The 24755-nt window shown below is 55.6% G+C and overlaps 3 protein-coding genes across 5 annotated transcripts; 1 reads left to right on the top strand and 2 right to left on the bottom strand.

The window, feature by feature from the left end:
• Nucleotides 1-657: 657 nt before the first annotated feature.
• Nucleotides 658-8136, bottom strand: CASP9 (caspase 9). Its single transcript, XM_054850067.1, has 10 exons — nt 7979-8136; nt 6896-7115; nt 6442-6522; nt 6211-6242; nt 5075-5251; nt 4214-4303; nt 3338-3485; nt 2679-2858; nt 2398-2507; nt 658-1211 (listed from the first exon to the last, which is right to left on the bottom strand). The coding sequence occupies exons 1-10, from the start codon at nt 8108-8110 to the stop codon at nt 1119-1121; spliced, it is 1263 nt and encodes a 420-aa protein (XP_054706042.1). The 5' UTR covers nt 8111-8136; the 3' UTR covers nt 658-1118.
• Nucleotides 8137-8207: 71 nt separating this feature from the next.
• On the top strand, nt 8208-20983 carry DNAJC16 (DnaJ heat shock protein family (Hsp40) member C16). 3 transcript variants are annotated; one of them, XR_008580083.1, is made up of 15 exons: nt 8214-8502; nt 9442-9508; nt 10468-10798; nt 11679-11863; nt 13155-13259; nt 13818-13976; nt 14355-14485; nt 14728-14911; nt 15099-15281; nt 15540-15616; nt 16079-16159; nt 16263-16361; nt 16761-16931; nt 17350-18291; nt 18527-20983. XR_008580083.1 is itself a non-coding variant. In XM_054849449.1 (14 exons), the coding sequence occupies exons 1-14, from the start codon at nt 8336-8338 to the stop codon at nt 17744-17746; spliced, it is 2334 nt and encodes a 777-aa protein (XP_054705424.1). In that variant the 5' UTR covers nt 8208-8335; the 3' UTR covers nt 17747-20983. The 3 variants fall into 3 exon arrangements, 2 of the variants coding, with proteins under 2 accessions (XP_054705424.1, XP_054705423.1); XM_054849449.1 differs by having other exon boundaries at nt 8208-8502; nt 16764-16931; nt 17350-20983; XM_054849448.1 differs by having other exon boundaries at nt 17350-20983.
• AGMAT (agmatinase) lies at nt 20893-24672 on the bottom strand. The gene is made up of 7 exons (XM_054849451.1): nt 23415-24672; nt 23075-23277; nt 22801-22849; nt 22469-22664; nt 22034-22213; nt 21683-21767; nt 20893-21549 (listed from the first exon to the last, which is right to left on the bottom strand). The coding sequence occupies exons 1-4, from the start codon at nt 23783-23785 to the stop codon at nt 22514-22516; spliced, it is 774 nt and encodes a 257-aa protein (XP_054705426.1). The 5' UTR covers nt 23786-24672; the 3' UTR covers nt 20893-21549; nt 21683-21767; nt 22034-22213; nt 22469-22513.
• Nucleotides 24673-24755: the final 83 nt, after the last annotated feature.

Raw genomic sequence — 24755 nt, 5'->3', positions numbered from 1 at the left:
CTGCCTCAAAGCACCTGAAATGCTCCCCCCCAAAAAAATAGAGCGTGAAATACCTGGCGATGGCAAAGGCAGCTCTGGGATTGACAGGTTCCCCGTGAATCCTGAAGCGTCCTGCTCGCAAGCATTCCTCGCCACCCCGGCAGCGCTGAGGCAAAGGGGCACGGCCCAATCTGCCTTTGCAGTGCCAAAACCCCTGCACGGTTTCCCCGAGAGCATAAAATGCCCCGTGTAACCAAGACGGGCCGGGCCAGGCAGCTGCACGTGTGGCTCCGCTCCCTGCCCTGGCTCTGCGCGGCGAGGGTCCCAAGGATGCTTCCCCCCAAAATCCCACAAACATCTGGGGTTTCTGACCCAAAACTGCCACCGCAAGCAGCTCATCAGGGCGAGCGCTTTAACTCAGCTCCAGCGTTCCAAGGAATCCTCATCGGTTTCCTGCTGTAACTCCTGTTTAGCGTCCGATCGATTCCTCGAAAAGATGCGAGCCGCCTTCTCCGTACGCTGGCACGGCCGCATTGGAAACACTACCAGCAACAGTGGGAGGCTAAAAAAATTACTTGAGCAAGATTTTTCTTGCTATTCCTGTTTCAGAGAAGCCTTTGGGAGATGCTGAAATGGCATTCACAACACGGAACAGAGAAGAGAATACAATGCAAAGGATTTTTTTCCTTTTTCATTGCGTTTAATTGAAAACAAGAAACATCGCTTGCAAGAATCTTTCCGTTCCACTTAAGCGCCAGACCTGGATTCCACCAATCACTTATCCAGGCAGCAAAGGACACAAACATCGTGATCACCCAAAAACGATACTCGGAGGCCGAGCGTGGCCGTGTAGCGGTGAGCTAGCGGTGCTCTCCTCCATGAGTGTGGAGGCTCCGGGCCGGTTTCCTTCACCCATCCCTGCTCTGTCTCAAACATTCCCCGTCAGCGCAGTGGCAGGCTCCATCTTATCTCTATTTCACAGCAAGGACAGCGTTCACAGATCACATTTCTCAAGAGAAACATCTCAGCAGACAGACAAAGGCCTCCGGGAGATCGACGCCAAGTCGCGACGGGTGCAGATGTCATCCGGCCGCGGGGAAGTAGCTCTCAGGCTTGGCAGGGACCTCGGAGCCCGTGCGTCATTTGCACGCGAAGAAGAATTTTTTACGGAGAAAGTTGAAACAGCCGGGGATCTGCTTGTACGTCCCCTTGGCAGAGACGGCGTTTGCCACCTGAGAACAGAAGGAGAGCGGGTAAGCAGCGGGAAACTTTTCCGACTCGCGCCGTCGGGGCGTGACCTCTCGCGGGAAGCATGGTGACGAGGACGGGGAATGAGACGGTGGGATGGCAGAGCAGGCAGGTCTCCTAAAATGAAACATTTTTGCTGGCAACACCAAAGGGGACTCGAAGGAACACGACCTTTCAGGAAACCCCGGCCATACCGGCCACCGCTGCCTCTGCTGGGTGCTTCTCCCTCTTTCCCTTCAGGTATTTCCTGGAAAGCAAATTCCCTTTCCGCCCTTTTTCTTTTGCAGAGGTGCCTCTCATGTCCCCAAGGTCACCTCCCTTGAAGGGAATGCCAACTGGTGGAGAGGGGGGCGTCTCACGCTGCTACTCCCCTCAAATTGACAGCCGCCGTGCCACTGCGCACCAAAGCAGCGCCGGGACGTTGGGAAAACACCACTGCCACCAAAGCAGGTCCTCCCTCCCCTGCCACCTCCGCGTGAGACTTGTCCCCTAACCCACTGAGAACAGCATCGGCGTCTAGAAGCACCTACGCTCGTCCGCAGCTTTGGCAATCTTCTCTAGCCAACGGGGCGCGCAAAGGAGAACGGTCATTAGCCACACTGGCTCCGCGTTCCCTGCACGCTGTGATCCTCGCTCGCCGGGACGCAAAAACGCAAACGTCTGGCGGCGTCTTCCCGAGGGCGAGATGCTCTAGACTCACTGCGGTGCCGCAGGAGCTCCAGAAGACACAAAACCCAAAGAGAGGGTGCACCCATGGAGATCTCCGGGCACGAGAGACCCAGCGGGTCTTCCCCAAGGGTGCGATCACGTGGCAGCGCATTTACGAGAGTGCCCTGCGTCCCGGCACCATGGACTTGTGAGGATGGGATGAGCTATGCAATTGTTTAGCAATTCCCTTGGAAAACACGAAAGCCTGTATTTTCAGGCTTCCTTCTCACTACAGAAACCTTGAGGTGAGTTTTGGGAGATTGAGGCTGGCCACTTTCTTCATAATTAGACCTCTCCAAAGTCCCTCCGGTTAGCCAGTCCATAAACTGAACGCTCAATATTCCTTTTTGAAGCGTAGGCCTCCACGCCCGGACCAACTGCAGCTCTGACTACTTTTGTGGTCATGACTACAAAAAGCGGGGGGAAAGACACACACACACACAAAAGACAAGACACATTTACCCGCAATAACATGTTCAGCAGGTCTTCCGAACTGGCATATTGCTCCAGCACGCTGTCCAGCGTTTCCACGTACCATGAGCCGCTCGACACCTCCCTCCAGGAGACAAAACCTTCAGAGGAAGAACGAGAAAATTACTGCTAAAGTCGGTCTTCTGTTCTCGCCTCGCCGCTCCCTGGTGCGATCTCCAACGGAGCCAGTTGCCCCTGACTTTGGCCACAAAGCTCCGATGTTTTTGCTAAATCCCCTGCACGCGGCAAAGGATTTGTGCGGGCCACCCCACCTGGAAAAGTCGAGTAGGAGACCAAGATGTCGCTGGGCGTGGGCAAACTGGCTACGGCGTCCGGCTCATCCATGTTAGCCGACGGAGGCTGAAAAGGAGTTGCGTCCGACTCCAAAGAACCTCCAGGAGCTTCGTCACCGGGCGAATCGCAATCCACTACAAAGCCTCGATCTCTTTGTTCTGCAAAAAGTGGCAAGAAGACGAGCCCTGAAACTCGCCCTACCCATGCATTCAACAATCGCACATCTTCCGTTAAGACAAGATGGGGAAAAAAAAAAGAAAAAGAGTAAAGGCCCTCCAACAAATCAAAGCTTTTCAGCCCGTCGGCTGCGCCAGTCAAGTCAGAGCCGTTGGCGATTCGCGCGAACGCCCTTGGTCCATGCTGCCCCCGCCGAGCTCACGGCTGAGGACCCGGAGCAGCTACTTGGAGCGCACTGCCTGGCTGTGTGCTGCACTTACTCCCCTCCTTTCGTCCCGCACCCGAATCCTTAGACTCATCCCGCGTTAGCGGTGAGCACACGCGGCCGAGAGTAAGAGAAGACAGCCAGCGAAATGGGCGACAAAGGAAAAAGGAACAAGAAGCCAAAGCCTAACCGCATCTCCGGAGCCCGCTTACGCCCGACAGCAGACTGGCTTCGGGAGCTAAAACAAAGATTCACCTCCACCACAGGCCTGGATGAAGAAGAGTTTGGGTTTTCCTCTCAAACTCGGGCAATGGGACCCATTGAAATAGTTCACAATCTTTTCTATGGGAATGGAGTTCCCATCCGTTCCATAAATGCCTCCGGGAAACTGAATATGGCTCGTCTGCAAGAGGAAAATCCAGCAGCTAGTAATGCGGAAGGCGAGGCCGGTTCCATTTCTGATCGGGCGCTCTCTCTCCTGTCTCTTTGGAGCCTAAAGTCACCGGAACGAATGTCGCTTCCTCGCCTTTGTGCAAACGCGCGCGCGCACCACGTCAGGCTGAGGGGACGCCCGGGAGTCGTTTGAAACACGCAAAAACCCAGCAATCCATCTCCTCCCGTTACCCAACTCCCATCCCATGTCCTCCAGCGACGGGGCACTGCTTCCTCCGGGACAACGGGCACGTAACGTACACCGCTTTCCTAACGATTGTTCTCCTCGTCCTTCGAGGCCTCTGACTCGCGATAGAGGTTTTACTACTGACAGCATCTCCCCAGTCGGAGCTGGGGAGACAGGAAGGACTCAACGACGGCAGCAGGAGGGCTAACGCTGCCTCCCTTCGCTCTCTGCCCATCGTTCAGATCTGAACTACACACCCCGAGCTCTGAAACGGACAGCGCTCGTCCACAGGTGACTCTGGATCAGAAGACATCGGAGAAGCTCCCGTTTTCTTTAACCCAGATCCGAGAGTGTAACTCCTCGCAATGCACTGCGACGGCCAAACAGCCACCGGAACAATCGTGACAGACCGTTTCCCTCCCGCCCCGCGTGAGACCACGGCGCAGATCGTTAACCCCTTCCCAAGCGGGCAGCCAGCCTAACGAGCAGAGGGAGAGATGCGACAGACCCACCTGACAACCGTGGGAGAGGATCACCACGACGCAGCAGTCCAAGGCGCCGTGGTCCTGCCATGCCAGCTTCTGCAGCTCTGATGCCATTTCCTATGTGGAAAACATCATGGTGAGACTTTTTCAAACCGTACCCCAGGCACAGGTTACTGCCGGGCCCTGCTCTTATGAGTCTATCACGGCTGCGCTGCACAGAAGAATCGGGTCGTTCTCACTGCCGCTTTCTGTCCAGCGGAAGCGGGATAATGCACACCCCGCGTACAGGCAGCAAAAGCCAACAGCAGAGAGTGAGTATTTCTGCGGTTCTGCACCTATTTAGCATCGGTCGCTGTAATTACACAGATTTCTCTCCTCGCTGCATTCTTTACAACACAGCAACGTCAAAGAAAACACACCGGCATGCCATTTATCCGCCGAAACGCGCTGCTTCTGATGAGGGGCCGGTGGGCAAGCAGAGAACCTTGGTTTACTTTCAGCGGCCGTTCCGGATGATTGAGCTCCCTGTGCCGCTTCCTGTAACAGCTGAGAGCTCTACAGACAGGCAAATCACACCCCCGGCTGCACACAATGCTGAGGCTGCCAGAGCTATCACAGAAATACAGCCTGGCCCATGTCCCTACAAATCGCACAACCAGGAATCAAAGTTCAGGCAGAAGAGTGAAAACGGACGAGGTCCTTTCTCCTCCTGCAATTGCAGCATGACAATAAAATAAAAGGACGTCAGCGGAAAAGTGTTTCTCCGTGCGGCACGGGCTGGGGCTTTCAGCGTGCTGCTGACGCGGGGGTACGTCCTGTCACGCGCTCCCATCGCTTCCGGGGCCTCGCCTCTGGTCGCTCGCGTTAGCCAGATGCTGCCGGCCTCACCTGAGCTTTCAGATCCCGCCGAGTCAGGACGTCAAAGCGCAAGGTCTTGAAGCGCTTCTCCAGCTTCTCGCAGTCCACGTCGGAGCCCTCTCGAGTCGACAGATTCGAGTCTCTGCTGAAGTTGACGTTGTTGAGGATCAGGCAGCGTCCGCACGGGTCCCCTTTCAGCTCGTAAACCTGGCGGGCAGATGTCGCAATTAAACACCCTCCCTCTTATTCGGAGCGCTCGCTGGCTAATCCAGCGGGATGCAACACCAACGAGGAAAGGCAGTCCTTAAAGGAGCTCGTTTCACCGCTTTTTCATTTCTCCAGTCCTAGGGACGGATATGAGCATCCGTTCCCCACACGCACGTTGGTAACAGCAGCCGGGCAACGCAAAACAACCTGCCACATCAGGGACCGCCTTTGCGGAAAACCGGCTGCTTCTTTACCTGCAGCATCACTGACAGCAAGGTGATGAAGCTTCTGGGAGTTATTTTAGGCGCCGTCATCAAATCTCACCACGAGAGCCCACGCAAGGAGCCAAGAGAACGGGTAGACAAATCTCCCAGAGACTCGGCTTTATCATCGATGACGGCACCACAGGATTTTTACGAGGCTACTCAAAACACCCACACCAATACGGCCACGAGCCTCACACATACACGGCCAAACTATTCGCTCTGCATCAGATACCCGCAGGCTGTCGGAAGGCAACTCCAGACACACGCGCCACCGCGTTCACAACACTCGCTTCCCTGCGCGTCTCCCAACGTGCCAAAGCACGCTGCGCGCGTTTGTTATTGTTTTCCTGGCTTCTGTTTCTCAACGCTACAATTACAAAGTCTAAACGCCACTTTGCACACAACGCACGGGTTGGTGCCTTAGGAAATGACCAGTTGCCTTACCGGAAACTGTTTAAGCACAACCTTTAGCTCTATGATACATTATTTGTGCTATAGCTACCGTAATCCTAAGGAGGAGCTGGCTAACAATTGACCTCCTCCGAGCTGATCAGCCCCGTTAGACCGGCGTCCGCCTCAGAGCGATCGCTCAGATAACAAGATACAAAACCTGGCTGCCTGGGGCTATTTTGCGGCAGCCCCCCACGAGTCGTTGCTTTATAGGGAATGCTTTTGGCCCAACCAACTACTAACCAGGTCGCGGTTCCTCTTGTCAACAGCCGAACCTACAACACACAACAGAGACATGGTATTTAGCTCTCTGCACCCCACGACGAGACATTATTCCCGTTCCTCCAGGAATCAACGTCAATCCTGCCCTGCCGCCCATGGTGACACATACGAATTCCCCCTTCCCACCCCGCCACATCCTGGAAAGGAGCGTTTGGCACCCATCTCTCTGGAACAGCCTGGCACACAGCTTACCCGGGGCTAGCACGGGAGGCGTTCGAGGTCTTTCGCTCTCGGCTTGGACTGGGACGGACAAGCGTTCAGGGAAGCGTGCACCTGTAATGACAGAGGACAGTCGGGTCTCACCTTCTCCCCTGATTTCATGCTACAAGTGACCAACCCGGGGTCCCCAGAAGGACCTGAACCAACAGCCACCTGTCGCAGCGACCCTCCTGCAACGGACGTTGTGTGCAAAAATACACAGAACAAAGCTCCTAACGGCACAGGGGCACAGCTGGAGCTTAAAAGCTTCCGCTACTGGAAAGCATGACATTCTCTCAACAGCTTTGCGTAGTCACCTCTATGAGCCAGGCTCCAGGATAATAAAAGCCAGGACCTCACAGACGACTACCCACACTGAGAGGGATCCCAGCTGCCACCCCCCCATGCTGCCGTTTGCCTGGGAAACAACCATGCCCTTATTACTTACTTTTATTGTGCTTTTCTCCACGTAAGTCCAGCTCGACAGGCCTCAGGTCTACCGGCTGCGGTGGCCCCGGCAGGCATTCGCACTCCTCGATCAGCATGTCTGCGAGGTCACCCTGCCCGGTGTCCCGCAGGATGGAGAGGAACGTAGGAAAAGCCTGTTTCCCTCGAGTCTCCAGGTCAATGATCAGCTGCCGGGCTTGCTCTCCTCGGCTACCGGCACTCTGCAGAGGAGGAAAGACCAGGACAACGCGTGTTCAATCCGAGCAAAGGCATTCTGCCCAGCCAGCCTTTCCGACCGGCACCCAGAGAGAGGAAACGTGGGGATCTGCATCGAGCGCATCTACATGGTGCAAATGAGACCGAGAGCCAGGGGATGCAGTCACAGAGACCCCCCTGCAGCCGCCCGAACCCCAGCCCCTACCCCCCTCCAACCACAAAGCCGTGCCACCTTCACTGAGACAGGAGCTGCAGCCCACCGTAGGGCTTGGAGGGAGAGGGAGGTGGGTGCCCAGTGGACAAGCAGGCACCCCCCAGCCTGTCACCGGTGCATGGGACAAGATAAGACGTCCCCAGGCCTGTCTCCAGTAACAGAGGGGAAAAATGGGGTCCCCTTAAGCCTGTCACCAGGTTGGGATGGGGAACCCAGGAGAAGCTCCTACACCTGGTACTAGCCGGGGCAGGGGACAAGAAGGGACAACATAGGGGAGAGGGGTCTTACACCTCTTACCTGCAGGGCCCGGGGTGGGGAGGGACAAGGGCCTGTCACCGGGGTGAGGGGACACGGGGGCCGCCCCCGGAGGCCTATCACTGGGATGGAGAGGACACGGGGGGCTCCCTCGGGCCTGCCATCAGGGCTGAGGGGACACGGGGGCTGTCCCCGGGCCTGAGAGCGGTACGGGGCCCACCTCCGAGACTTGTCACCGGGACCGAGGGGACACGGGCCGCTCCCTCGGGCCCGCCACCGGGACTGAGGGGACAGAGGCACCACCCCCCCCAAGCCTATCACCGGGGCTGAGCGGATCCGAGGCCCGCCCCCGGGGCTGTCCCCAGGCCTGAGGGGGCCCCGGGCCCCGCCCCTGCCCACCTGCAGCTCCTCCACCATGGGCCGGGTGAAGAGGCCGCGCTCCTCCAGCGGGTCCCAGAGCGGCGCCACCCGCAGCGCCGCCACCAGCCGCGCCCGCCCGCGCCGCAGGGCCCGCCGCTGCGCCTCCTCCATGGCGCCGCCGCTGCCGCCGCTCTGGCCGTTCGCCTCGGTGACCGGAAGCGGAGCCGTCTCTATGGTGACGGCGGGGCGGGCGCGCCGGAAGCGGCGGCGCAGGGTGGGTGAGGGCAGGGCGGCCCGTCCGCGGCCCGCGCCGGTCCCCTCAGCGCCGGTGTCCGTCCGTCCCTTCCTCCCTTCCTCCCTCCCTGCCCGCCGAGCCTCCGCCGGCCCTCCGGAGCCATGGAGCTGGGGCGGGCGGGCCTGGCCTGGGCCGCCGCCCTGCTGCTAGCGGCCCTAGGAGCGCAGGCCGCGGCGGGGGATTTCGACCCGTACCGCGTCCTGGGGGTCGGCCGGAGCTCCAGCCAGGCCGACATCAAGAAGGCCTACAAGCGGCTCGCCCGGGAATGGTACGTGCCTCCCCTCCGCTCCGGCCTTCCCCCGGGCTCTGATCCGCGCCCTCGCCCCCGGGCGGGACGGACACGGGGACACATACACACGCGGCGTCGTTTCGCGTCCTCCCGGGTGACAGGGCCAGGCCGCTGTGCCTTGAGGAGCGGGTAACGCTGCTGGGTGGTGGCGTTAGCCACCTTACCCGGCCCGCTGTGCCAGACGAGGCTCAGCAGGAGGCCAGAGACAGCACCGGGTCCTCCTCGCAGGCCAAGGCGTCCTGACACCAAGCAGACACCTTCCCGCCACCATTCCGTGCTGTAAAACCCTCCCGGAATCTGGCTACGGAGGGGGGAAACGTTCTCCCCGCCTCAACTGGGAACCTTTCGTATGCCAGCATCCCGGTCTCAGTTTGATACGTGGGTGTCCAAGGGCGACTCAACCCCTGTGCCGAAGGGAAATGTTTTGGATCCATAAATGTTGTGCCCCTCGCTTTGGTGGGGCGCGCTGAGGAGTGGGGCTCGAGGCATTGCTCGGAAAATAGCCTCACCCGGAGCTTTTAGAGCCTGCATGGATTTGCCTGGGACATCCCCCAGGGCTATCACGGGAGGCGTGCTACGGGAAGAATGCGGTAGACATGTAGGGCAGCAGGTGAGGGATGCATCGCGGGTAGGAGAGACACAGGCTCCCTCGTCCTGGGCTCGGGCCATTGGTGACAGAGCGGATGGAGGGACAGGTCTGCGGGCGCACAGCCCGCGTCCTGGCACTGTGTTGTGGGATGCTGTTTGGGTATGGAGAGCACGTGCTGGGTATAAAACGGGATCTTGGCCTCAGGGGATGCTGCCGCACGCCTTAGCTGTCCGCATCCCGCTCGCCTCTGAACGGAGGCTGAGGGCTCGCTGTGCCCCCCCTTCCCCAGGGAGCTGCTGACCCCCTTTTCCTCCGGTTCTGCCTCATAGGCATCCTGACAAAAACAAGGACCCGGGAGCAGAAGACAAATTCATCCAGATTAGCAAGGCCTACGAGGTAATGCGCTCTTCTTGCTAAACTCATGCTGTCATTAGAAGTTAAGTGATCTTATTTTTGCATGCATGGCGTTGTGCTCTTTCTGCATACGTCTGCACGGGAAAGGTGCTCGACCCTGTGGAGGTGCACGCCACTGACCAGAAAAGTTTCCTTTGGTTTGTCGACAGAGCCCCGGTGGACCACACCAGCGTGGCCTCCGTTGCAGATATTTTGCTACAGGTCTGCCCTGCTCTCGCTCAAAAGCCTCAGACGAGGGAGGAGCGAGTATTTGCCGAGCCCCGTGCAGCCCAGCAGCTGTCTTGTCCGCATCATGCGTACATCTAAGCATTTTTGAGGGTGACGTAAGCAGCGTTAATCACCACAGGGCTCTAGTCGCTTCAAATTATTCTTTGCATAAGTAGTTATTTGCACATTGCTCCCGTGCTGCTCTCGAAAGTGGCTGCCGCACGGTTTGCAGCAGCTGACCCGATACTTCCATGGCAAGCGAGCCGAGCCCGCGGAAATAAAGCAAATCATCACCTCCCAGCTGAAAGCCGCGCTTTCTCTGTGGGGCTTCTGGCCGCTCGGTAAAACTTTTGGCACTTTCCGATGCGCTGACAAAACCCTCAATGTTCAGGCAGACGCCAGCAAAAGCCGCTCCGGAAAAGAGCGTTTGTGCTTGGACAGTGATGTTTGGGCTCAAGGAGCAGTCGGTGTCAGAAATGGGTGCAGCTGTCTTGATTTACAGGCTTCTTTTCTTTGGGCTTTGGCTTTTTTTGACCCTTATTTAGCACAGCGAGCCTGGAGGTGATGCGACAGTTCCCTTTTCCAGAATATGCATCCCTCCGACGCGCAGCAAAGGCCACGCGTTCCCTCGCAGCCCGTCCTTGCGTGGCTGCAGTTATTTACTGAGGGGTTATTGTCAGGGCAGTTCCCCCTCACGGTTTCAGGCGACCGTTCTTCTGTCACCTCCTTCCCAGATTCTCTCCAACGAGGAAAAGAGGGCAAACTTTGATCGCTACGGAGATGCTGGGGAAAGCCAGGGCTACTCTCAGCACCAGCATCGCCAGTTCCACCACTTCCACGAAGGCTTCTATTTTGACGAGTCCTTCTTCCATTTCCCCTTTAATTCGGAGAGGCACGACACCTCCGATGAGAAGTATTTGCTCCATTTTTCCCACTACGTCAATGAAATCGTGCCAGACAGTTTCAAGAAACCTTACCTCATTAAAATAACCTCGGACTGGTGTTTCAGCTGCATCCACATCGAGCCCGTGTGGAAGGAAGTCGCTCAGGAATTGGAGGCACTGGGTAAGGATGAGGCCATTGAGGCCGGGCGCAGGTCTCTCGCCCAGCAAGGCTGCGGCCATCGCCTCCAGCTTAGGGGGGGGGCTGAGTTTAATCCGTAGGTTTCCTCAGGGATTTATCCTGACGCTTTCCCGCCTGTTACTAACATCATCATCGATGAGGCTACATGTTAGAAATGAGAAGGGAAAAAACCAAACTAGTCCCGTAGATCACGAGGGCAAGATGCCTTTTCTCCTGTCTGCGTGGCTGGTGGCCTAGTCCCATGCCGACGATCAGAAATGACCGCATGGCCAAGGGCCCATCGTGCCTCCCCGAGTTTAGGCCACCAGCGTAAATGTCGCGTTGCTCTTCGTCCTGCGCTTGGATGGCCTCGACAAGCAAAGATCCCTGCAGAATAGCTCCTCTACTTCAGGGCCGCTACCGCGTGGTGCGGTTTTGAGACTTTCCAAAGCCATATAGATGCCGAGGAGGTATTTTGACCTTGCCCCTCTGCCCCCAGCTTTCTTGTTTTCCCCACAGATATCGTCTGCACGCGCTCCCAGAAAAACCACAAACTCTACAGATGGCAGGAGACAAAGGCATTGTGGTTCCTGCTCACTGAGGTTCTTCTCCTTGAGGTTTTAATGTAGCACGGGAAATACCAGCAGAGAGAAGAAAGGAGGACAGCGTGTTCTCTCTCCCTCCCCCTAGATAAAACTAGGAGTTTTAAATACAATCTTCAAGGATTGCGGGAGGAGAAAAGTCCAGAGTTAGGAGGGACCGTGCCTTGAATAACTCTGGAGCAGGGTGCTGGGCAAGGGAACGGGTCTTCAACCTCAGCATTCTACTAGGCGTTTTGGGTTGGCAGCAATCTTTCACGTGAACCTGCTTCTCCTTTTTTCAGGAGTGGGAATCGGAGTCATTCACGCTGGGTATGAAAGGCGCCTCACCCATCACCTAGGTGCACACAGCACACCGTCCCTGCTAGGGCTCATCAACGGGAAAATCACCTTCTTCCACAACGCTGTCATTCGAGAAAACCTGCGGCAATTCGTGGAGAACCTGCTGCCGGGGAATCTCGTAGAAAAGGTACGCTCCGCTAAGAGTGTCACGTGCTGCTTCTCGCGTCTGTCTGGATATTCATCTCTCCTTAGCTGTTTCGGTGGCTAATCTGCTTAATTCAGTCCCTGAACCGATCTGTGTCACGACCATGAGAGGATCCGACCACGGCGGGGGAAGCGAGGCGTTTGGAGAGCTGTAATTACAGCTACAAACCCCGGAGCTGACGGAAGCGATTGCGCAACGCGGCTCCGTAATGCTTCTCTGTGCGAGAAGGCTAATCCCGCTGCTACGCGGGTATGCCAGCAGCTTTGCAGGCCTGCTGCTCTCGTGGTTGCAATACCCTGTGGCTGCCAGAGCTGTAGGAAAGCTACTCCTGGGTTAGGAATCTCTGCTCGTCCCCTACCAGCCTGCTGGATTTCACTTCCCTTCTTTCTCGGGGTTTCACCCGGCAAATTAAGGACCACTTACTCACTCATAGTGTTTCTTTCATCCAGGTTAGATTCAGACCTTTGGAACTGGAGCTGGCAGCACAAGCCCTTTCAAAGTTATGCTTAAAACCTCCCACTAGCTAAAAAAATGCCCACGTTTTGGCCTTACTCCGCTATTTGTGGCAGAGTCCTAAAGCACCCAGCCCCCCTTTCAGTCAGCCCCCATGGCCCCCCCACTCTGCCTGGAGCCTCCTTCACCTCACCTCCTTTTCCCTCGGGGTCTTCAGCGAGGGCCGCTCTTCCCAAAAGACTCTTGACTTTCTGTCCTCCGGATATTGCAGTTCTTGACCCAAAAGCATGGTCTGCATCCCTTTCTGTGGCCTACAGTGGCCACTTTGCCTCCCGCAGCCAGGCGTTCCTCAAAAACAGAGCCAACAGTCTGCTCCTTCCCTGTGGGCCCCTAAATGAGCTGCGATCTCCCTTTTATCTCCTTCCCCAAGGACAAAGAGGGACTGCAGCTGAAGCAGAGCAGGTTTGATGGGGCTCACAGGTGCCTGCTAACCCTTGGCTTCCCTCTATAGATAAAGCGTATGACCCCAGTGAACAGTCAGGAGAATGACAGCGGCATCAGCTTTGACCCGGGACAGCATCGACAGAGGGTGCGAGAGCTAAGAGGGTGTGGGGGGGTCGAGGCCGATGGTTTTAATTGATTTCCCCTATCAAAAGAGCACAGATCAGGAGTACCTGTTGGAAAGCCAAACCAACGATCTGCTTTCTGTAACACCCAGACAGCTTTTCCAGGCGCGGTTCTCCCTCAGACACCTAATCACAGAGCACTGCGTGTGTGTAACGGCTTGGAGGTTGCACTAATGCGCTGATTTTATTTCAAGATTACAGATAAAAACTATGTCCGCTTTCTCTCCAACTGGAAGAAAGAAAACAAGCCCCACGTCCTTCTCTTTGATCATATGCCAGTTGTGCCATTATTATACAAGGTAACGTGATTTCTGTCACTGCAGCATTGATTCACTAATAATAAATCCAGCCGTTCCAAAAGAAAATGTGATATTGCCACGAGCAGAGGTGGACCGATGCCTCTAAATACTATTGGCCGGTCCTAGGAGAGCAAGTCGATTTGCCTTGGTTGCAAACGGCACAGCCAGATGACCGGCTTCGTTAGGAGACGGTTTCTCTGTCCCGCCACAAATGTGCCCTTAGCGGATGCGAAGGCATGGGGGCGGTTTCGGAGGCAGTGGCAACACAGGCACGTACTGACCTTTATTGGTAACGAGAGATTTTTGCGGCACATCTAATTTGGGTTACTGGAAAGCCGGTTTCCTAAGAAACCCCTGCTACCGTGCACAGGGTCAGCTTGTAAAATAAAGCTGTGGATCCATGGAGACTCCCCATGTGATGACTAAGAGAAGGCAAACCGCAGTTCGGCAGGGGAGGGGAAGGGCTTTTACCTCTTGCAGTCACAGCAGGCATTCGGGGGACAAGACGTTGTTTGCTCTGTAACATAAACACATGCTGGTGGCTTTCTTCCCATCCAGCTGACTGCCTTCGCGTACCGCGATTACTTGTCCTTTGGCTACGTGTACGTCGGACTCCGAGGCGCTGAAGAGTTGTCCAGTCAGTACAACATCAATGTCTACACTCCCACCATGATGATCTTCAAGGAGCACATTGACAGGCCCGCTGACGTTGTGCAGGTATCGCTCGGTCCTCTCCGAGAGCTTGGGTGAAATGGACGCTGAGGTTTTCTGACCGAGCCGGCAGTCGGAGGTTGGTCAGTGGCACGCTTTGGAGTAGTGAGCATTTGTTCTCAGCAGAACCTCAGGCTTGAGCAGAGGCAGAGCGCGGCCGTTAGGAGGGAGGAAGTTCGGTAGGCTTCAGCTGTGGCCTCTGACCTTTTGAGGAGGGTGGCTGTAGGCGGCTTTTCCGTCTCGGGGCCTCAAAACGTCTCGGGCGATTTCAGCGAGGACCGTGATGGCCGGCAGCCTTCCCCTGGCTTCAGACAAGAACGTTGCAACAGCTTTACTCTCGTCACCCTGCTCGGTTCTGACCTCTGCTTTCTTTGTCCTCGCCAGGCACGAGACATGAAGAAGCAGCTCATCGATGACTTCCTCTCCCAGAACAAGTTCCTCATGGTGGCCAGACTCACCAACCAGAGGCTGTTCCAGGAGCTGTGTCCAGTGAAGAAATCTCACCGTCAGCGAAAGTAAGGCTCTGCGGGTGACGCGTCCCCCGGCTTTGTTCCCCAAGGTCCAGGGCTGCTCCTAAACACACCTCGTGTTTGATTCTGAGGGAGAAGGGAAATGATTGCACTGGATCATGCTGGGTATCTGCACTGTTTGATAACCGTCCGGCTCTTCAGGATCGTTCTGGCTGGCGGAAAGGGGACGGTCGTTTCCTCTCGCGTCCAGAATGGCTCCTAATCCTCCATCTCGTTGTGTTGCCTAGGCACTGTGTGGTCTTACTTACCGGAGAAGGCGAAAAGTTCACTGAGGCTTACGAGGCGTTTCTGACTTTTGCCGTGGCCAACACAAAAGACACGCTGAAGTTTGTGCACATCTATAACGATCGGCAGCCGGAGTTTGCGGACGCCTTGCTGATGGATGACGAGAAGTATCGGGGAAAATCAGCTGTGAGGGTTTTCTGGTTTTTCTTTTTTCCCCTCCCTTCTTTCCGTCTGACATTCTAATTTGCACCGCTTGATGTAGGATGCCATGCTTTGATCTGACACTAATTCTGGGCAGTGATTTGAAGCGGAACGTCTGTCTGGTAAAGGGTACCTTCCTCTCTGACATCTGCGATGTTATTGGCTCGTCCAGGTGGTCATTTTGGAGAGGCGCAACAACGCAGGGAAGATCTCCTATAAAACCTTGGAGGAGGCCTGGCAAGGCAGCAAGGAGGACAACTTCATCCTCCTAGATCTTCTGGACCAGCTGAGGACAGACCCCGGCCTTCTCTCTTCAGAGACTGTCCTGGCAGACTTGAACGACGAACTCGCTCCCGTAAGTCCACGGCCCTTCTGGCTGCCTAACAACCGTGTTACCTTTTTGTGTGGTCCTGTCACGGTCATTCACGGGGAATTATTTCTCTTTTTAAATACCAAGGCAAGACTCTTACACATTTTCATGCTCATGGAAGGAAGCTCGCGGCGTGCTCCGAAAGCCGATTCGGCCCAGGGTTCTGTTTAAGGGGTGGGAGTCCTATCAGGGCTCTGGAGAGCAGTTTTGTCATTTTCTTTCTTCTTTGTTCTTGTTAAACAGATGTTCCTCATCCGATGGCTCTACTCTGCGCTGGACTACATCTTGGACTGCTGGGACAGTTTGTTTCACAGTAACTGGTATGGATTGGGTGTTAATGAGACTCGATAGGGAGCAGGAGAGCTGTTGTCTTGTTCACATGCACAGTAGAACCCAGTCCTTATTGCGAACATATCAAAACACGTAGGTGCCTGTATACTCTCAAGATTTAGGTGAAGAGTGGTGACACCACGGGTGACCTTAGCTTCTGTCTCGAGCACTGGGTACTTTGGCCTCGGGGCCGAGTGTGGACATTGCGCTCCTGAAAACACAGATCGATTGCTGTTTTTCATGGCTGCCCCATAGCCTTATTTTAAAGTGGATCCATCGTTCTCCTCCTCCTTTGGGGAGGACGAAATCTTAATCGTCTTTAAGACCCCAGGAAACGAGCCGAGTTTCTGGGGAAACCGCATGGTGTTAATTGAGGTAGACGGGAACTGGAATTCAAGCAGAAATTGTGCAACTCGCAGGGCCTGATTGCTCTTTGCACATCTTCCCCTTAGGCGAGAAATGATGCCGCTGCTGTCCTTGCTCTTCTCTGCGCTCTTCATTCTCTTTGGCACCGTTATTGTTCAGGCTTTCAGGTAAGTGCCTGCCAAAACATCCTAGGGGGGATCTTATAGTCCAGCTGAGCCCCTCAGCCCAAGCTGGTGCCTTAAACCCACGTGAGATAATCTTCCTTTGCAGCGATTCCAGCGATGCGAGGGACTCTCCTGCCTCCGAGAAGGAAGAAACTGCCGCGAAGACTGAGAAGAACGACACAAGCTTCAGCAAAGAGAGTAACAGGTTCCCTCTCTAATTTCTCCAGAAATGTTTTCTGCTGACGCATTGCTCGGGGAGTGGCCGCGCAGTTGTCATGAGGGGCGGCGCGGGCACAGCGAGGCGAGGAGGAGCGGTGGTTAGCCAGGACCCGGGCCAGCAGGACAGGGGTGCACAAACTGAATTATTGTTAAGCGATTCCCGCCGAGTTTGCCCCAGACAACTTCCTCGGGGGAAAGGCAAAGGCCTGACTGACTCAGCGAGGAAGATGCAAGCCTGGTCATTGCGCCGATTAGACTGGCTTTAGCTATGGGGCGCAGGGACGGATCGGCATAAGGGGGCGGAGAACGACCTCACGGTTTCTCTCCATCCTCAGTCGCTCCCGGCCCTTCGTTCCCCTTTCACTCGGTCACCGTTTCGTTGCAGCAGGATTCCCAAAAAGGGCTTCGTCGAGGTGACCGAGCTGACGGACATCAACTATAACAGCAACTTGGTACGCCTGAGGCCAGGACACATGAACGTCGTCTTGATCCTGTCCAACTCGACCAAAACACTCCTCCTCCAAAAGTTTGCCCTGGAAGTCTACACATTCACAGGGTAGGCCGGGGCCCTCTCCCGGGCTTCTGTTACTGCTTTAACATTACTGCTCTGATGGGAGGTTAGGAGCGGTGTCGGCTCGATTGCCAGGAGGGAATGCTTCTGGCGAGCAAAGCAGCCTCTGCGCACGATGAGCCGCCAAAAACTGAGGGGCCTTTCCCAGCCCTGCCCGGTAAAGGTGGCCAGACAGCTCTGGCACTGCTGCCGCCGCTTTGGTTGTACCCGCGTTTCAGCGAACTGAGAGCACAATAGTGCTGCGCACCAGATAATTGTCACCTGTGCCGAACTGGGTTAAAAAGGGAGCCGTGGCGCCACAGCTCCGCGCCTGCCCTTGTTTACAAACGCTTACCTGTCCGGTAGGAATCTGGCCTGAGGCGGGAGACGTGCTAATCCCAATTCTCCTCTGCTCGTCCCGCAGGAGCAGCTCTCTTCATTTCTCCTTCCTCAGCCTGGACAAGCACCGAGAATGGCTCGAGTACCTGTTAGAGTTCGCGCAGGATGCGGCCCCCATCCCGAACCAGTATGACAAGCATTTCCTCGAGCGCGACTACACAGGCTACGTCCTGGCTCTGAACGGCCACAAGAAATACTTCTGCCTCTTTAAGCCTCACAGATCGGGCGATGAGGGGGGAACCCTGGCATCGGGCGAGGACTATGATTCCTCACTACACATGGAAGCCAGAGGGAAATCCTCCTGCAGCCCGGGATCTAGATCCATTAAAAACAAATTACACAAATTGTCCTTCTGGATGGAACGCCTCCTAGAGGGTTCCTTACAGAGATTCTATATCCCCTCGTGGCCCGCACTAGACTGAGGGTTTTTAAAGGGATTCTAACAACGGACAAACTTTTTATGAAGATGACAAGGGACAGCTCTTTCCAGGAACACACAAACAAGCGTGACGAATGGACCTTAGGTTTTAGATGAACTTTCCCTAGGGCCGGCGACTAGACAATACCTCCCTGTGCCCGGAGCCCGGGAGCGCAGCCAAACGCGCCGAAATTCCCTCCGCCAACTCCTTTGTGCGTTTGGATGCCGTACTACTGAAGAGCCAAGAAGTCCGTTTTTTTTCCCTTCTTGCCCTGCCGCATCCGCTTCCCGAGTTGCCCCCTCCCCGTTCCATCTCTCCTTTTACCCCAGTTTGAAGAAAAACCCTGTGACTCCTCTGCCGCGGTGACTCCAGCCAGCCCAAACGCGGCCGGTGACGCAGGTCGGGTCGTGGTTCTCTCTCCCCTTCCCCCTGTGCTTAGCCCGTGGTGCATGGTGTAACACTGGCAAGACCCTGCGGACCCTCCCAGGCCCTGCCCTTCCGAAAGGCCTCCTCCCACAAGGCGGTTGTGCTTATCGGCTTTCCCCAGGGTAAGTGATCTAGAGTACGGGCGGGAGCGTCTCCCTCGTAGCGAACCTGTAGCTGGGACTCACCTGTGGTGCGGGCTAGTAGGTGATCTGCATGTTTCATGCTCCTCCTGTCATAGTTCCACATGCAGCTTCCCCAGCTAAACCACAACCAGGGAGGGAAGGGGGTTTTTGCACGGCCGTAAATACTATCGAGGTGTTGAGCCATTTAAATGTCACATTGATTTTTTTTTTTCAGATGCCTTTCTGCTTCTGTCGATTTTAGACGATGTATCCTAGAGCCATAACTTTGTGTCCTCAGATTGTAGGCGTGAGCTGCTACGAGCCAGTAGATGCGTAAAAGAAACTCTACCTAGCTGCTAGGGAGTCAGTCTGGGCTCCTCTCAAACACCCTTACGTCTGTAGTACAAACCAACCTTTCTTTGTATCAAGGAACCTAATTCTTCAACGATTGTATTCTTGAAATGTTGCCCCAGAAGTGCTGTGTCGTCAGACCGTCGCTTACGCGTGAAACTCCCGTTGGTTTAGGCGTCGGTTTCAGATGCTTGGTTTCAGCTTCCTGCCTGTTTCCTTCTTGCCACAAACCTTTGTTTCTCAACATGCAGGCTCCTGCCTCGGTTTTTTTGTTTGTTTGCATTGGTTTGGGGTTTTTTTTTTGTCTTTTTGAGCTTGCGGGTCCATGCGAAGCTAGAACAGTCGTAAAGTGCAGGGTTTGGTTTAAGCTTTGCTCTAGCCGTGCTCCGACAGCCACTTGAAACGCCACGGGGGAAGCGGGCCGCCCTTTGTAAGGCGGAGGGAAGGCGAGCGGCCAGAAAGCAAAGCGGCAGGGTTTCTTTTCGCGGCCAGGACTGAAATCCTGTGGGGCTTGTTCTTCCTTTTCGCTGCTCCGGGGCAGACACCGTTGCCTGGGCCGGTACTCGCTGCGCCTCTGCCAGCCGCTCTGCACTGTCCCCAAGCCCCCACAGTACCAAGTCGCTGCTGGCTACGGTGCCCCCAAAGCATGGGGTGGCTTTTGCCCTTGGGCTCCGAACCCGACAGCAGAGCGCTTGGTCAAGCACGTGGTGCTAATTCAAAGCTCGCTCGGCCCTTGCCGCCTTAGTTACCATCTGAGCGGAGCAGCCAGTTAGTGGGAATAACTATGCCAGTCTCTGAGCTAGCTGCCGATCTCAGACAAAATCCGGGAATGCTCAAGTCATTTTACTGCCTGCGTGACCCAATTGCTCACAAACCCTTGGCTTGCTGCATTCCTCATTCCTCCCCTCCCTGGGAGCAGACTGGCATGCTCTGACCACCGCAGGCATCTCAAACACCCTGTATAACGTACTTCCAAATAAAGGCTACGCTGCTACCAACCGACCTTACATGAGGCTGCTTAATTTTAGCTCAGCAGACTCCGAGCTTGTGCTGCTGCACGAATGAGGCGCTAAAGTAGAAGGAAGGAAGGAGGGAGAGCAAGGTCTTCTCCCTGCCAAAGAGCTCCAAGGCACATGCGTACTGCTGAAACACAGCGTGAATGCTGGCCTGACGCTGCTAGGGCTTCATTTTCACTTGGCTGGAGCAATTGCTGTCGTGCTCTTGTGCTTTTCCCACAGCTTGCTGTGCGGGATGTGGCTAGAGTAAGGTTGCAGCCCGGTGGAGGGCTCCGCACAACTTTTTAAATGTTCGCCAGGGCAAAAAAGAATACTCCCTGGCTCTCTGCTGTCTCTCCAGCTAGTCAGAAACCAGGAGAAAACCCTTGACGTGAAAAGAAAAAGTGCCTAGTTGTCCTACAGCAAGGGAATTCAGCCCTGCCCCGAGTAAGAAAGTAAGGCCTGACGGCCTCCAAAATAGAGTTCACGTGCTGCACGCCTGCTGGAATCCTCTTTTTATTTTCTTTTTAGCACGGGTAACCTGCCCTTTTAGACCGAGTTCTGTTTAAGGAGCGCTTGCAGCAGTCCACCCTGGCTGGCTGTGGCTGGACGGGAGCGTGGTGCCTGTTCCGCTGTAACTCTGCCCTTCGCCGCTTTTAACCAGGTCAGGCTAGCTCGGCTCGTGTCGCTGTTTTATGGGAAAACTTCTTTCGTGGGCTGAAGCAAATGCCAAACTGTGCTAAACCCCTCGCCTAGTTTATTGTCTGTCACGGAGCACTGGGCCCTTGTTTTCTTGTAGAAGAGCACGGTCAGAGGCTGCTTACGCCCAAGAGCCGTCCACCCTCTCCCAGCAGTTGCAAGCCGTCACCCCCCGATAATTTTCTAACCCATATCGTAACGTTATCACCAGCGAAACGCACTCGTGATTCAGTTCTGCGCGTGGTGGTTCGTAATCCAAAGATTGAGGAAATTCAGTCCTAGTGCGTTATTCTAGCAAAACTCAAGCAATCGCACGCTGCTCAGATGCTGAAGCAAAGGGATCCAGGCCCCCCATGTCTACAGGTTGTACCAAAACTCCTCTGCCGTTCACCGAAAGCCTGCCAGGAACCAGTACCCTAACGCAGCCTGAGAAGTAGGACTGAAAACTAGGAACATATTTTGCACTTTTGATACTGGGGCTGGGGGGGAAACTAACTTATTTGGCAAACTTGTCTTTTTTATTTTTGGTTTTGGGTTTTTTTTTGTTTTGTTTTGTTTTTTTTTTGTATTTGTGAACAGGCACTGATGTCATTTTGTTTTAAGATGATGACAGATTCGCAACCAAAATAAACTATTTTAATGTGCGATGAGGTGGCTCCGTGTTTCCACGTACAAACTAACTTCGCCTCAGCTCAGAAATTCCAGGAGCGATTAAACCGCTCCTGCCTTAGGAGAGATGCCTACGGTTATGCCCAGCGGGACATTCAGTTAGATATGCCCCTACGCTCAGAACGAGCCCCAGGCCACCTTCGACTGCCCTCCCTTTACGTTCATTGTCCTGCTGCTGCCTCTTAATGGGAGAAACCTTTTACCAGTCACAGTTTTGCTGTCAGCCCGGTGAGTAATTCCAGCTGTGAAACACCATCAGCCTCATCTTTTCCTTTCCCTGGCAAACTCAAAAGCTACAGACACCAGTTAAATGGGCTCTTCAAACCCATCTGCTACCTACAGTTTATCAGCTTAAAAATTACCTCTTCTAGTGGTAAATGGCATTTATTCCTTACTGCGAAGTCCACGTTCCCTGCAGCCGGCAGATGGGAACGGGACGCAGAAAGCCCCAGCTGAGGTGGGAGCTGCCCTCACTTTGTCTTCACTCCGGGGAGAACGCACAGCATCTCAAACAGCAGGTTTGCCCCCAGGAGGGCTGTGTTACCTAAGAAAAGACAAAAAAAGGTGAAAAAAAAATAAAACCCCCAAGCCATGAATGCCTAACATCTACTTTCACCCAGGGCAGTTGGCCGCCTCTGCCAGGCGCGTGACTTGCTCTCAACCATCTTTAGACTCACCGGAGACATCGTACATTGGTGCAACTTCTACGAGGTCACATCCCACTATGTTCAGGCCTTTGCAGCCACGGATAATCTCCAAAGCCTAGGGAAAAATAACCAGATTTGGGATCAAGAACCACATCTGACCTAGCAGACTGGTCCCAGCTCTGCCTTCCCCACATGCAGCTAAGGAAACCCACCCTATACAGAACAAATCGCATCACTTCAACGTTTCCTTTCCTCATTCCCACTGGGAAATGCTCCCTGGTCTCCCTAACCCTCTGCTTTGCCGCGCTGGCAGCACGACCTCCTTTAATGGGAGCAAAAACCTCCCCTTCCCACCGGGAAACGAAGCCGCGTCCCCCTTACCTGCGCAGGCGTGAGCCCAGCTATCTCTGGTGTCCCAGTGCCCGGGGCGTATGCGGGGTCTAGTCCATCGATATCGAAACTGATGTACACCGCCTTGTCCCCCATCTGCTTCCTCACCTCGCCCATCAGTGGCACCAGGGACTTCATCCAGCACTCTTCAGCCGGGACCACCCGGAATCCCTGCCGGGGTAAATCCTTGTGCTGGGGCCAAGCCGCAGAGGGGTACATCGAAGCACCCTCCGCTCACCCCCGCTTTCTTATTCTCCGCTCAGCCAATGGCTCACTGCACTGGGAGCGCTTGTCCTGCGAGCCAAACCGCTGACGTGGCACGAGATACGGAAAAGACATTTCTTTTCCTGCTGATATTAATGACATGGGAATATTAATGGCAGGGAGAGAAAGCGGCACTCGGCGAGAGCCCGTGGCTGAGCTTACCTGGTCCCGGCAGTACTGGTAAGGATCCGGGTCATAGGAGGAGCCTCAGATGCCGATCTGGACCACGCGGCCACAGTCGAGCAGCCCTTCCTCCACGCAGCGCCGGAACGGGGTCCCGTGGTAGATCTTCTCCCCCAGGGCTCTGTCTCCGGTGTCGGTGTGAGCATCCACATGCACCAGCCCCACGGGACCATGCCTAGTCGAGACAGGGTGGCCGCGTTAGCCCCCATTCCCTGCGTGATGGCCCTGCCTACACCATGGAGAGCAAACCAGGAGCCTTCCCAAGGCTCCTCCCCAGGTCCTTACTCTGCATCTCCAGGTTAGAAACTTACTTTTCTGCCATGGCCTGCAGGATGGGGTACGTTATGGTGTGATCTCCACCTGCAACAGGACAGGGAAGAGCATGTAACACGCTGCTCAGCACTCATTACGTTTGCTCCCGGGTGATTTTCCCCCCCTTGCATTTATCCTGCACTTGTTTATACACCCCAGGGGACAGGTTCATCGCTCACCTTCTGCCGTGTTCAGACTGAACAAGGGCAGGAGGAGAGGGAGTTTGGATGAGCAGGGACACAGTGGCACGGCAGGGAGATGCGGTGTCCTTACCCAAGGTGAGGGGCACGCAGCCAGAGGCCACAATCTTCTGGTAGGACTCTCGGATGAGGCGGCAGCTGTCGGGCAGGTTGTAGAGGTTCACGTTCACGTCCCCAATGTCAGCCACCTGCAGGGAGTCGAAAGGCGCTGCCCCGGTGCTGGCGTTGTACCTCCTCATCATCGCCGACTCAGCTCGGATCTGGCGTGGGCCAAACCTGGGGAGAGAGCACGGCTGGGAAAAGCTGCTCCCAATACCGACACCACGCACCCATCGCTTCTCTTGCAGGAGAAGAGCTGCGCCAGCTCGCTGGAGCGAAGCGCCGGCTTCCCCGGCACCACAGCTAGCCCTTACCTGGCTCCCGGCCGGTTGGACGTGCCCATGTCTAGAGGAACGCCGACGAAAGCTGCGTCCAGCCCCTCTGCCGACGCCTGAACAGGCAGTTTCATCATGGAGCAGACCCCCACGGGCCGGGCCACAAACTGGGCACTGGGGGGCACGTTGAACTGCGAGCCCCGGCGGCAAGGGGCCCCGTGCCCTGGGGCCGGGTGCTGGAGGAGCCCCATGGATGCACCGGGCGAGGAGCTGGAGGCGGCCAGAAGAGCCGTGGGCCACGGGCTGCGGCGCGGGGTGGTCGCTGCAGCAGCCACAGACCGCTTGTGAGCATGGAGCCCGGCTTCCCGGGGCAGCAGCCGGCTGCAGCCAGCCCAGAGCAGATGCCTCATCCTGCCCCACAGGCTCCCACCCTCTGCCCCACACGGAGCGGAGCGAGGGACGGTGTGGAGGCTGTCCCGTCTCAGCCGGAGTGCCACAGCCGGGCAGAGAGCCAGCCGCCTCCTCCATCCCTCCCTCCGCCCTCCCCGGGGTTCAAAGTGCGGCCAGACACCCCGCCGCTTGGGGAAGGGCAGGGATCTAGCTTGGGTCTCGCCTTTCCCCTCCTGGCCACCCCCTTCCTACACAGCATGGTCTGCTTCCCGGCAAACACCGGAAACAAACGCGGCGGCAAGGGGCTTCAGCTCGAGTGTCTCCAACAAGAGCCTGCCTAGGGATTATTAGCGCGGCAGGGCGAGAGGGACACGCTGGGAAACGTTCCAGTTTTGCTCCCCTCGGGCACTAGCAGAAAGGAAGAGAGCATTTGTTGCACTAACAGCATTACACTTTTAACCTGCACTTTACAAAAGCACCCGGAATGCTGAAGAATCATAAAAACGTCTCATTAACGAAAGGCAGGCAGCGAAAGAAAACAAACAAAAAAATCTAACCTCAGCAGAACCCTAGACAGAGAAAACGCAAGCAAACAAGAAGCAATAATAGGGATTTAAGAACCGGGGGCGGTGTGGCGGGACAAGTGTTTTAGGCCATTTTTGAGGACAGAGAGATATAATGAGATGATTCCCGGGGGAAGCAAGTTTTGCACCGCTGCAGAACTAGACGCAGTTGCAGCATGTGAGACCTCGATGGCACGTTGCTGCGTGATGATTTGCTCAGGGCTATCAGCCACTCGACACACCGTGTCATTGACCTGGACATCGCAGGAGCGGCTAGCGATTTACCGGTCAGGAGAGTACGGAACAGGCACATTCACGAGGTAAGGTCCGTTCCTCTTCGGGAAACTCCACTTGGAATAAAATAATGTGTTTTGGACTGGAAAGAGCCTCCGCAGCCTAAAGCCTGGATCCCGTGAACGGAGATGAA

This window comes from Grus americana, chromosome 21 (genome assembly GCF_028858705.1).
Source record: "Grus americana isolate bGruAme1 chromosome 21, bGruAme1.mat, whole genome shotgun sequence".
Classification (NCBI taxonomy): Eukaryota; Metazoa; Chordata; class Aves; order Gruiformes; family Gruidae; genus Grus; species Grus americana.
This window is presented reverse-complemented; position numbering and strand designations above follow the sequence as displayed.